The sequence below is a fragment of the Leptosomus discolor genome, chromosome 6 (assembly GCF_034619465.1).
Source record: "Leptosomus discolor isolate bLepDis1 chromosome 6, bLepDis1.hap2, whole genome shotgun sequence".
Lineage (NCBI taxonomy): Eukaryota > Metazoa > Chordata > Aves > Leptosomiformes > Leptosomidae > Leptosomus > Leptosomus discolor.
This window is the reverse complement of record NC_141396.1, coordinates 48,264,073-48,277,367: the sequence shown is the minus strand read 5'-3', so window position 1 is coordinate 48,277,367 and position 13,295 is coordinate 48,264,073. Positions and strand designations below refer to the sequence as shown.

At 43.9% G+C, this 13,295-nt stretch overlaps 1 protein-coding gene across 9 annotated transcripts in view; it reads right to left on the bottom strand.

Moving 5' to 3' along the window:
- Positions 1–13,295, bottom strand: part of KIAA1217 (KIAA1217 ortholog) — a 346,280-nt gene that overhangs the window by 1,555 nt on the left and 331,430 nt on the right. For 3 of the 9 annotated variants that reach the window (XM_086467178.1, XM_086467176.1, XM_086467177.1), the window contains 4 exons: positions 9,414–9,568; positions 8,642–8,788; positions 5,448–5,567; positions 282–1,979 (listed from right to left, as the gene is read on the bottom strand). In XM_086467178.1, the coding sequence (XP_086323304.1) occupies positions 282–1,979; positions 5,448–5,567; positions 8,642–8,788; positions 9,414–9,568 (2,120 nt within the window). Of the gene's footprint in view, positions 1–281; positions 1,980–2,100; positions 2,179–5,447; positions 5,568–8,641; positions 8,789–9,413; positions 9,569–13,295 lie in introns of all 9 variants that reach the window. The other 6 variants (XM_086467180.1, XM_086467179.1, XM_086467181.1 and 3 more) reach the window with 4 other exon arrangements.

Here is a 13,295-nt window from a genome sequence, read left to right as displayed (position 1 = left end):
TCAGCTACTGATCAGCCTGGATTTCATGTCAGTGATGCTTGTCATTTCACACAGCAGATTATTTGACCCAGCTCCCCTGCATTTGCCCATCACCAATCAGCAGCAAAGATTTTAAAAAAAAAACCCAAAACCCAACAGTCTATTAGCTGTTAGACACCTTGTGGGGAGCCCAGACAAGCCACCTGAAAGGAAGCAAACAAATCACAAGACCCTCTCGTTTAATGGTGATTATTGCAGATTTTAGAAAGCAGCTGGAGGTTTGATTCCTCGGACTAAGATACCTTACGTGACGTGGCTGGGATTGACGGAGGGGGCTCTACACCAGCAAGGCTCTCATCCAGCACTACAAGATCTCGGGGTGGGGTCTCTGGTACTATCTGGGCAGAGAAGGGGACAGTGCTTCCCTCAGAGCTGTATGTGTTTTCAGGGATAGATTTTGGGCTCATTTCACTGATGGTGTTTTCCAGCTGCTTTATAGTCTGCTCAAGGCTGTCTAGCGTTCGGTATGTACTCTGTCGAATTTCATCAGTCCTAGACAGGGACGCTGCAGCTCCTGGGGGTCCCTCTTGCTTCCCAGGACTTTTGTCACTGTCCTCAGACTGAGACCTGGTGATTTCAAATCTCTTTGCTTCCTTGTGCTGCTTCAGGGTCCCATCTTCCTCCTCTTCTTCATAGACCACAACCTGCAAGGTCTTCTTCCCAGTCTTGGTTCCTGTCCGTATCGCCTGCGTCAGAGCAGCCAGCTGCTTTTTAGGGAATTTGAACTTAAATTTTTTCTTAGAATCTTGCCTGCTTCCAAACTGATCATCAGAGTGCAAGGTTGCCTCTGTGTTTAGCCCATAGATCTGACGGTATTTGTTAAAATTTGTCTTTGTGCTTTCCTCCTCCTCCGCAGGTCTGGTTTCTGCAGGGTCAGAGGACGACTGAAGGTTAAATATGTACTGCTCGTTGAGACCGTGAGCTGCTGAACACTTTGCGATCGGTTTTCTGTCATTAACTACTGGTGGCTCTTCCTTCTGGCTCTCTGAGATTTCATGTGCTTCTTTTTCTTCCTCCTCCTCCTCCTCCTCTTCCTCTTCTATCTTTTCATCTGTCATCATTTTCTCCAACTCCTCATCACATTCCTCAAAAATTGTAGAAAGACGCTTATATGCTGACCTAATATCCATCGGTTCATCAAAAATGATGATGACAGGTTTTTTGTCCAGACACACCACTGGCTCTTCACTGTCTGTGTTTTCTGGAATACCCTTCTCCGATGCCACGTCCTTCCTCGCATCGATGTTCACTGTTTGCACGTCTCCACCTTTCCGGCTGACTATATCGTGAACTTCCCCACTGGAGAGGACCTGGACAGCTGTTTTAGTAATCATGAAAGCGATGTTTTCTGTGGGTGGGTTGTCTTCAACTGGAGAGCTGCTAGCCGGAGAGTCTGTCTCTTCAATGCTGTTCACACTGTTACTTCTGGACACTTTGGGTCTTAGCACAACCTGACTGTAGTTGACTGCAGAAGCTTCTTGCTCCTGCAAGGAAGGTTGAGGCCCCGCAGCCTCCTGCGTGTGCCTTATGAGAGGGGCCACGCTGCTGATGGGGATATGCTTGCCTGTGCTCTGCAAGGCTTCACCCTGCAACAGGCCATGGTGAGCATCTCGTGAGAGTCTGTAGTTTGGCTTTTGTTTTCCAGTTTCAACAGCTAGAAAATGGGAGCCTAAAATATCTTGAGCCCCTCTTCGTTTGTCATCCTCTGGCAAATTGACACCAGACAGGTTTGTGCTCATAGTCTGAAGGTTTTTCTTAGAATAGTCTCTACTGTCTACAAACAAACCCTTGCTAAATGTAGGACTGTCATTCATTGAATAGCCAATTTTACTGTCAGCTGTGCTGGATGAATCAGAACCCAATTCTTCTTCAGCTTTCCCTTCCCTCTTCTCTTTAGGATGGTCACTATCTGTGGGAGATCCTGTTGTAGCCCCATACACCTAAGGGGGAAAGTCGGATTACTTAGTTATTCAGGGCTGTTACCTTTACAGGAATTTTTTTTTTTTTTCCCCAAAATTAATAATCATATTCTCAGGGGAAGCGCAGACCTTGTAAACTCACCACTCTGTTTACTGCTGCAGAGTTATGTCTGAAATTGTGATCTGATTCCTGTCTGTCTTCGGGGCAAAATTCCAAATTCTGGCAGAACAGTGTATGATGTTACTGCTCTGTGCTACGCATGTGGCCAGCATGGGTTGTTACTTAGGGATCCTGTTTTAACAAGGCCTCCAGAATATGCAAAAGCACGTTAATTACCACATTTCCAACACAGTGCTACCTTGAGCTGTTCACTTGCAAGCTAAAAAAAATATCCCTAGTTTGTATAAGATTGAACTTGAAAAGATCGACAGTATCTGATTAAGTTCTGCTGGGACACATCAAAGGGAGCCCGACATGGAAGGGCTGACAGCAGGGCGCTGCGGCTTGCTAGCTCACCGGAGAGCCAAATGCGAGAGCCTGGCTAGCCTTGAAAGGAAGTTTTGTACCGGTAAAAGCTGATTTTCAAATTACAACATTTTGCTGCTTCTAATGTTCCCCACACCTCAGCAGCTCTGCTCAGTCACAATATGAACACAGTCTGAGCATTTCTAAATCCTTGCTGCAGTTTAAAAGTACTCCTCCAAAATTGCCAGCGGCACCCTGCAGTGCCCCTGGAAGTGCAGAATGAAACACTGAGCTGCATTCATTTATAGAAGCGACTCCAAACATCACACAGCGAGGTCACCACTAGCTCAAAAGCAGTATATTCCCAGCAATGCAAATTTAAGGGGACTTTTTTCTTTATTTCCAGATGAGGTCCCCTGGGGATATTGTTTCATAATACCAGGCTTTTCTTTGGGGTTTGGTTTGTTAAGTGCTAGTGACAGCTTAGGATAAACACCAATCATCAGGGTGAGGAAGTCAAAAGATGGCTCGCCAAGAAGGAAATGAATCTGCCCTCAAGTGCCTGAAGGCAGTGAGCCAAAAGTGTTACTGCTGACATTGCTTGAGACTAGAAGCTGACTCCTAACACACCAGAAGGACAGATTATACCTGTATGAGCATCAGGATGTGCAGAAGGTCTGTCAGGAGAGTCACTCTCCCAGCTGAGATGAATGAGTGATGGTACAGAAATCCACTAGCTAGCTAGCGCATGCACTCCCCATGTATACAGAGGTTGACAAAGTACAGTTTCTACATCGTGTGTGATATTTTCTTATATACTGTCTGAGGATTTTACACAGAAAAACTTTACACACAATCAAAACGCAGGAGTGAGAAAGTCAGCGATACACCAGAGTCACGGTTCACCTCTACAAAGGTGTATTAGCAGTAAAAAGGCTGTGCAGCTGCTCCACAGACACCTCTACATCCCTCATATTTCTAAATAAGGAGGAGCTATCACACAGACCAGCTGCAGCCAGCGAGGCATCAGTGGGCAGACTGACAGCGTCTGCACTTTGTGCTGACAGCTGGTACCAGAACAGAACACCAGGGCTTGTGATCACCTCCAGCCCAGACTTGCTAAGTGGTAAGCGCCTGCCAGTCCCATTACACATTGGAGTTACCAGAATTAGGCCAGGCCGTTTAACAGCACTTGTTGCCTGTGGATACACTGACTCAGTGACTGCGTTCCCATTTCTCTGTATCTTTTTTAGCAAGTTCCACTTCTTGTTCCAAGCATCAGTACAACATCTTGTGGTGCCATTGTACAACATAGCTCATTTTAGGAACTGCTGCCTCTCTACTAAAAAAATAAAACCACAACAAAATTCATTTCCTCTACATCATGACCATAAGGCTCCATATTTAAAGCCAATAAACACTCTGTCATGTAAGAGGACAAAAAAAAAATATCTCATTAACCTTAATTTCCTGGAATCTGTGTTATTATAATAAATAGCAGTTTATGGCAATTACTTGGCAGCACCTCTCAAAGAAATATTTGTTGCATAGGACGTGCAGTGTCTTGAGTGGTGACCCAGGTTTTCCTGTAACAATATGATCTTCTCATTCTGACTCCAGTAGTAATGAGGACAAATTGAGATACATTCACACTTCTTTTTCCTCTATAACACTGTCATACATGCCACAACAAAGCAATATTTCCCTTTTACTCATACCCATGAACTGGTACCCTCATTCAGCCAGGTGTTTGCAGCTTTAGACCAGAACTGCTGCTGGGGCAGCTCCAAGCCAAGTCCTTGTGTGCAATGCCCTGACCTGGCAGCAGTACCTTCTGGGGGGGTGGGGTGAGGTGGGGTGGTATGGATTTTAATGCTAATAATACATCAGACACCACCATCTAGGTGTCACCTTGTGCTTCACAGCTGCAGTGCCTTATGCAGATGCAGCTCACTGTGGTTAGGGCAGCTGGGTTCTTCTCTGCCTTGGGGACCCAGAAAAGTCCTTTCTCTCTCCATGCTTTCGTTTCTGTTAAACGAAGTTGAAGTGCAATGTCTCCTAAAAAATCCTTGGGGAGCTACTCATGATACTATGGTAGAGAAGGCATGACTTCTATTTCAAATTTGCATCCACACAGAAAATGGATGGCAAAGTTGGAAATGCTGCACTGAAAGAGCTGTGTCTTCTTCTCCACCATACCGCTCTTCATCATTGCCAACTAGCATTTGGCTAACAAGTTGTCATGCCTGCATGATCCCCTAAGCCCAGCAATCATTCAATTTGTTATTCTTAAACTTAAAAAAGGGGTCTCCAAAGGCAGAAGCATTCAGCCTTGTCTTCATCCTGCACATTGGCTGCCCACTAAGACCAATCAACTCAATTGGCAACTCCAGTCCAGACACAGCTGTGAAATTAACCCCAACTTGGCTATAGCCCCAGACACGTGGCACCTCTTCTTCAGTCCCATGACCAAATAGTGAATCTTGGGCATTAACTTCTAGAGTAAGGGCAAATTCAGCCCATCCACCTTGACTCTGTCTTCCAATAAACTGGATGAGATTTCTGAATATTCAATAACTATGTCTGGGGCCAAAAAATGAAACAAAATAAAGCAGAAATTCTCTAAACTGGCTCTTGAGACTGAGGAACCACTAATTCGCCTCAAGACAAGAACAAGGCTTAGAAGAGATGCTTCACCATCCATTGCCACAACAGCACTGGAAAAATGTTCTAAGGAGTATGAGCATCTCTGGCAAAAACTGATGGATCCTCTTTTAATTTTGATTTCACAGAATCATAAACCGTCATGCAACCATTGTATAATTGCTGATGACACACATAATATAGATTGATATAACGTTCCATATGAGCCTTTCTGAGCCATACTGAGATAAAAGGAAGGAAACCACTGAGCAGTGGTGGGTGGGGGTTAGAAAGAACAGGACACAAGATATAAGATTAGTTTTGAAGGAAAGAAGGTTATGCCAAGACCATGTGGCATGTTTACAAATGCCACTTGTTACCTTCTTTTCCTTGTGATGGATTAAAGTCCCAGGCCTTATGTCTTTAACATGTGTATCATTTCTGGACTGTTCAGCATGACTGTTTGAGTTTACATCCATAAAAGAGCACTTCTGGAAAGCCTAGGAAATAAATACTGCAGGTTATCAGGAGACCAATAGCTTTTACACAGAAATGTCTGGAGATGACTAACTACAAAGAGCACATAGAGCACATTTGTTTTTAATATCCACAGCTCAGCAACATTATCTACAAGCTCATGAGATAATAGAGATTTTAGAGTATCATACTAAGAGAAATAGGGCATCCCCTCCAGTCTGCCAAGACTGCACCTAACTCATCACACTGACCTCAATGGTTCCTGCAGGGAGATGATCTTGATTTCTGTTTTTACAGATGGGGAGATGAAGGCACACGGAGGTGCTGCAAACCATCCAAACTTTAGGAAGCCTCTGACAAACTTTGGGCTTGTGACAGTACCTACTTCCTAGTGGCTGATAATCATGCAAGGGCTACATAACTCCACTTCTCCCCACATAAACTGTTATTGAAACTTTAGACTTGGAGACACGTGTCTTTGCCACAGTCTTTACTAACGCTCCAGGTGGTGACAGTCCCAACACATGGGCTTGTGGACCCCTGGCCTCCCATCATGTGCACCCTGGGGTATGGCCCAGACTTTTCAGCCCTTTCTCTTGCTATCCTCTTTCCATTTCCTTTGGGTCTCCCTATGCAACTGACTCCCAGATCTGGAGGAGCAGAACTAGCACTGCCACCGCTGCGCAGGGCTGGCTGCAAGTGTGCATCACTGGGATTTCTGCAGGCTTCTATTGGCATGGTCTGCCTTTGGTGAGATGTACAGCCAGCCAGACAAATGAGGCAGGAGTGTTTACAGGGGTCAAACACACCGTGACATGCAAGAAGACTATATTCTTATACCATGTATTAGGGAAATTATTTCATTCTCATTCAACTCTCATGAAATTAATAGCCCTGATTACAGATTAGAATCAGGCCTGTTCTTTAAATATTGTACTCCTCATATGTATTGCATGTTTATGCAAAATCAGAAAAGTAACAATGATGAAAAAAAAAACAGTGCAAACGTCAGGGTGTAGAGTTTCTTCTGGTTTTCCATTACAGCCTAGTTGTATGTGTTTACAGTCCAGAGTACCGGAGACGACATGGAACTATTAGAAAAAGTTGTCTCGTTCCTCATTATATAAGATACGGACTTTTCCCAGCTTATCCATTTGTGAGACCAGTGATGTGTTTTTCAGTTAGGCGTACCATCTACAAAGGCATCCTCAAAGTCCTTCAGACTTTAAGTGACAAAGAATCCACTTTTTCCTTTGGTAATTTATTTATCACCTTTTCTCCGAAATATCTCTAACAGTGTCAAAATACAGTTTTGTTCTACAGCAGCTGATTATTATTATGCCTTTTTCTGCTAGATTAAAAAGGTACTTCCCATGAAAGTACCTCCACGTTGCACTCAAGTCTCTTCTGAACCTTCACACTGTTAACAGCCTTTTCAAATGAGGGATGCATGGATACTTAATCACGGATGCAGCAGCCTGGTGCTGATCTCACTGATCCTGTACACAGAGATAAAAACATCCTCTGTTCTCACATCTACACCCAAAGCAGACACTAACTTTGTGGAAACAGCACAGACCTGGGAGCTCCTGTCAACTTGTTACTGCAACGCCTGTTTCTTTCCAAGTCACACAGTTGTGATCTGGCATGTATTTTGTTGTTCTTCAAGAGGACTTCATATTTCGCTGAATGTATTATGACCATTAAGTGATCACTATCATCTACCTGCTCTCATACTTCACTAGCTTAAATTAAGCTGGTTTAAACAGTAAGGATTTTAAATGTATTTCCAGGTTATTGATGAAAATACAAAGTTTGACATGGGGCCTGTAGCTGATCCCTATAGGATCTGACCATAAACACTGTCACCAAGGGCAGTGCTTACAGAGCCAGACAGCTCTCAATCATCCTGTGATAGGGTTTTTTTGTATACTCTGTGGTGCCAGATTTTTATCAGAATGTTGTATGATGCTTGATCAAATGACTTACAAAAATGTTTATAGGTATACAATTGTTTAAGCAGTCAAACCTGTTACCTGATCAAAAAGTGGTGTTTGCTTTGACAGATCTATGTTCCATTACATTGTGTTTACCAGCATAACTGTTTACGTCTGTCCTTTAGTTCTTCACTGATTGAATCCCGTACCTGATTTTCCATTATTCTGCCTGTGACTGATGCCAGAGTAATGAGCCTGTAGTTCCTGGATCAAGCAGTCTGCCCTTTCTAAAACATGGTACTCTGCCAACCTTCTAAAATATACCTGGTATTTTGGTATTGGTTTAAGATGAGCTTTGCTTGTCCCCAAAACCAGCATTTGAACACTCACTCCCTGTTGAGCTACCATGCCTGTTTCTCCTCCTCAGCTCCCCTCAGCCCCTCTTTCCAGACCTCAACCTCTCCTTCATTGTCACCAGTTGCAAGGCAACTACGTTGCTTTCCTAGACAGGAGGTGATGTGATAGTGTCACTGTCCCCAGCTCTGCTGTCACGCTAGCCATTAGCACACAAACAGGGGATAAGGGTAAACCGCTGCTCTCACTCCCTGCAAACCAGCTCTCTGAAGCCCTGGTGGGTGACCGTCAAGTGAGCACTACTTCTATGCCACTTGCAGAGTAACGTACCAGTTACACAACAAGGAACAGAAAATGTTTCAGTGGTTCAAACAGTCTGGGAAACATAGGACTGTATGCACCATAGCACAGAAAAAGGGAGCACAGCCCAGCAGGAGCAGACCCCGTATTCCCACCAATGTTAACGCAAATGACGGGCTCTCAGCACCTTGCTGGTCTGGTACCAAGTGAGAAATGCTAGGCCAGGGACAACCACACCAAACGCACATCTGTATTTTACTTGTCCCATCTACATCTGCAAGATTCTCCAGTGGCTACCACTGCACTCTTGACCACTCTCTCAGCTCCAGACCTCTTGAACAAAATTTGGGTAGTGCTTACAAAACATGTACTGCCCAGTGCAATAAAGTGGGACTGGGTGAGGCTGGCAGACCTACTTTCCTTCATGTTCTGAGGCAGAAATTGTGCTGAGGCCCTAGAAGTGATATCAGGCACAGGTAAGTTCATGTGCAACCCAAAAGGCATACCTGTAATTCTGCCATTATTTTATCTCCTTCCTCTTCCTCGTCATCTTTTGCAGCTGATGCTACAGCATGCCCTGTGCTCCGAGACAATGCCTGATCCTCTTTAGGGGCTTTGGATTGTGCTATTTGCCCAGCATCTTCACTGCACTCCTACAAGGGGATGAGAAAGCACTGACACACCATATAGTTGAGCCCTCCTGATACAAAGCAAACAGAAAATTCAACATTGTGATTCCCCTGTTGGAAGGTTCCTCTTCCTTTTTAAATAGACTGCTACTTCATCAGTTCAAAAGCAACCAATATTACTGATGTGATAGTATGCTCACAAATCAAAAAGCTTCCTAACTTGGACTTCCCTCCACTTCCTTCAGAGAACAGAACAGATGGGGAAAGGAAGCCCGAAGAAACTAATTAGCAACATTTCTGTAAAAACGTTCTCCAGTCTGAGCTGATCCTCCCCATCTGTGTACGGCATGCTTTTTTTTTTTTCATTTTTTAATCTTCTTACCACTCTAAATGAAAGCACACTATGACTTGCTTTCTCCATTGCTAGGAGATAAGAGCAGCAAGAATCCTGTAAGCAGAACTGATCAAACCTTACTTCTTCATTTGGCCTAACAGTAGTGTTTCCTGGCAAGCAGTTTCAGTAGCTCTCCAGGACGTGGCTCTGTCTCCACTTATTTTGTGGTTTATAGATACAGCCCAAGCCTGGGAATATTTCTCTGTGCCAGCCACTCATCAACAGTCTGATTGCCTAGAATCTGAATCATCAAACCTTGACAGCAACAGCCTCTTTTCTGGCTGCATAGATGACTTCTCCTGATCTCGCTGTGGTTAGTCCTGACCCTGGCAGGTAACTGCGCCGTGGAGGTGGAGGAGGTGGAGACTTGGTCAGCTTGTCATTATCCTGTTCTCCATCGGGAACTTCTTCTGCAAGTAAACAGAGCAGTACAAAGTGAGCATAGGTGAAGGAGGGGGGAAAAGTATTTGCATCCCTGCCTCAACTGGAAAGGGAAAAAATGTCTTAAAAGGTCCTGCTGCTGAAACACACTTGGGATTCAAATAGAACCGCCTTGAACGAAAGTAAACAGTGCTGCACTTGCATAGAGAAACTGGGTTGCTTCATGCAGACATTTTCAGCAAAACGCCTGTTCTCCAGACTGCTATAGCTGGGTTTCAGCCTTTGGTGTACAAGCATTATAGCAGAGCACACGTTTGTAAATTAATCACTTGTAATGAAGCATGTAAGATGCAGGTTCAGCTGGGTACCTGATTACAGATAGTGTTCCGTAGTCTCCTTTGAAAGCACGGACACTGACGTGGATACTAGTGAGACACAAAACCTGAAGGCTTCTTGTTGTTCTGAGCAATTCTGAAGCAAAGAGCACGTTTCTGCTCTGCCTGGGAACTGCTGCTGGCAAGGTGCTAGGAAAGGAGCTGAAGAGTTTTGTCCATCTTGTAGTTGGACAAAGCTCTCTCAGTTCAGACAAAGGCTGAGAGGAAAAATGTAAACACTGCTCTAGAGATGCCACCTCTGAAGTTCAATGAGTCCTCTCATCCACGAGTAGGTCAGGGGAGCACCAGGGGCAACTGCACTGGCTCCTCTTCTAAGACAGCATTTATTTTCACTTTCCTTACTACTAACTATTCCAGGAATGCACAGTTTTGCCTTTCAATTATCACATACATGCCCTATATACATATTTTGCTAACCCACAAAGATTCAAATACAAAAGCTGAGCAGAGCCAGTCCTTGATTTCCGAGGAGTCTTCCAAGAGAAGACCAGTTTCTCAAACTGGCATTCATCTGCCCACATTGCTTGCCCACCCAGCCGTCACTTCCTCCACTCCACTGTCACTGGGTGGCATTTTTTCCAGCGTTACCCTGCTGATGACCTGTCCCCATGTGTTTCTGGTCACAGGCTAAGCATCACACATGGCAACTGTCACCATTTTCACGCTGCTGTTTACAATGTTTGTTTTCAAAAGTGAGAGAATGACCTTTCTGCAGCTACTCAATATTATATAAACAGCTGGAATAAATATAACCCAGAAAGATAAAACCTCCTGCTTTTGTGATTACCCAGCTGTTTAGAGCTAAGTATCTCCTCTAGGCAAGTTATTGCGTAACTGCTGGCTCCTGGGGCTGTGTCAGGCTCCTCTGAAGCACTGTCTGGCCCCCGGGGCTGGACGGAGCCCTTATCTAACCTGGCCTTGTCTTTTTTACCTTCTTAGCTCAAATGTTCTTCAAAGCTGCCTAAGCTTAAAGAAATGCACTGCTGTATAATCTCCCTCCCTGGTTATCTGGCACTCATTTGCAGGATTGCAAGAAGAGTGAATTTCCAGATGCATTTTACATCAGATCACTTCTTTGGTCAATACACACCACTCCATTTTTAGGGATATCAGATGTACTTCTATCAGCCGAAGGTACGACCTGCTGTGGTAAAATCAGAATAATTCTCTAAGATGGTGTTTAGCAGCCTATGACGTAGGGCCTGTGCAAATCCCCACTCCTTTTAATGGGTTCAACTCATTACCCTCAAACTGGTAGCAGCTCTGACTGCAAGAACACCAAGGTTTTGCTCACACTTAGTAAGAGCAAGGCTGGATGAGAGACATGGAAGGCACAAAGAGAGAATGACTCCTACCATCTCTTTCACACCTGTCAGACATTCATCCACCTCCATCTTCAAAATGGGAAATAACAAGGAGAAACACAGACAAGAGAACTTGTGAGTGTGGCAGGTACACAGGCACCCCTGAGGCTAAACCCCCTCCCATCCCTTAGCTGGAGTCATAAAGGAGAGGTTGCAATGGGGTTTGCTCACAGTCAATGCAATGACACTGGGCAACTATAAAACTTCAAAGCTGGATTTCTGTTTTCTTTACTAAACAATTATATTTCCTCAGTCTAAATGAGAAGGAAAAAAACCTTTAGAGTAATAAAATTGAGAAGACTTTATTCTAATACTTTTTTCCTGTGGCTGAGTTCTTCTAGCGTATTTAAAGAGGGAGGAGTAAATGGACAAGTACAACTCACTGAGTTTGAGACGATCCATGAACAAAAATCTTACTTTATGGAACCTTCTTTGGTGCCAAAGGGCTCAGCACTTCTGCGAACAAAATGGGAGTTGTTCATCGCCAGCTGTCACTGAACTGAAGCCTTCTTCAACAGGTACAGACAGACTGGAATTCATTTCTCCCACCATACAAATTTCTACTTGCACCAAAAAAATCCAACATGTCTCAAAATGATCTCAAAATAATAATGCCTGCCTTGAGGCAGCCCTTGCAGTCAGATAAGAAAACTGTCTTTAATGGAAGCTACCAGTCACTCAGCACTTGCAAAAATCAGGGCATTCTCACACAGGAAGGCACAAAGAGAGATGAAGGAGCCAAATTTCTAATGTGCCTGCTAGAGACATTGTGTATAATTTTCACTGAGTGATCTTGGTAACAAAGATGAGTTTGAGTCAAGACATTAAAGAAGTATTTACAGATTCACCTGCAAAATTCTGTAAAGTGTGTAAGTTTACTTTGTTTTGTGCTTTGCAGCGGGGGAAAAGAAGTTTCTTAATTGGGTTCTGTGTGCAGAATGGCTGAGACGACATACTCTGGCAACATGATGTATCTGGGTTCTGCAGTGAAGCCAACAAAGGACGCTGCTAATTTATGGCCAAAATGTCTTATGCACTATATTAGTAGGCAGGTGGTCTCTCTTGCCTTATGTTGCTCAGTTTTCTAATGTACAGCAGACTGATATTGAAGTTTTCATCTTGAATCATAGAAGAGTTGGGTGGCATGCAAGACCTTTAATCAGATATTAAGGAAAAGTTTTGCTGTTCCCTTATTTATGTTACTATTACAGGATTCATTATGTGCAACAGAAGGCAAATGTCTCAATCTCATAAAAGTTCTTTTAAAATCTGCTGGCTACACACTGTGAAAAATTGCACTCCTGAAGCGGATCAGTTAACTATGCGAGTTACAAAACTTCTCTGTTATTGTGCTCTGCACTTTTTAGGATGTCACAGCTCACTGCACCCATATGGTATTTATTTTCACTGACTTTTTCTATTTATGCCACAAATTATACAAGACAATTGTGTTGATAGCCAGTAACCTCACCGAACTGTGCCAGAATTCTAAAATTATTTTATGAGGTTCAACAGAATTTACTTTAAATATGTATGTTGTGAAACATCCAAGGAGCCACAACTTGTCAGTGTTAAAGGTGTGCCCAGAAATAAATGCTGGATCTGAAAACATTTCTCCCAAATTCTACATGACTTTTTGTCTACACAAGCCCCAGGGCATTGTTTTGCAGCTATTCAGAACCTTGGCATGCACACACACAGCTCTGGTCTCCACAGGTCCAGAACGACACAGTGGAGCTATAGAAGGGCAACAGAAATGAGCCTGGGGAGGGAGCAGCTGGCCTAGATGGAGGGACCAGAAATGCTGCAGGTTTGCAGTTTGGAGCCTGTGGGGCAGGCTGAGACCTTCAGAGCTGTTGTCTTTCAAACTGCATAATATTACAACTATGGGGAACTCAGTGAAGCCTGTATGAGATCAGTTGAAAACAGATGGAGGAAAGCTCCTTCACAAGATGGGGAACTTGCTCCCACAGCAGTGGGGATGCAAATGATATAAG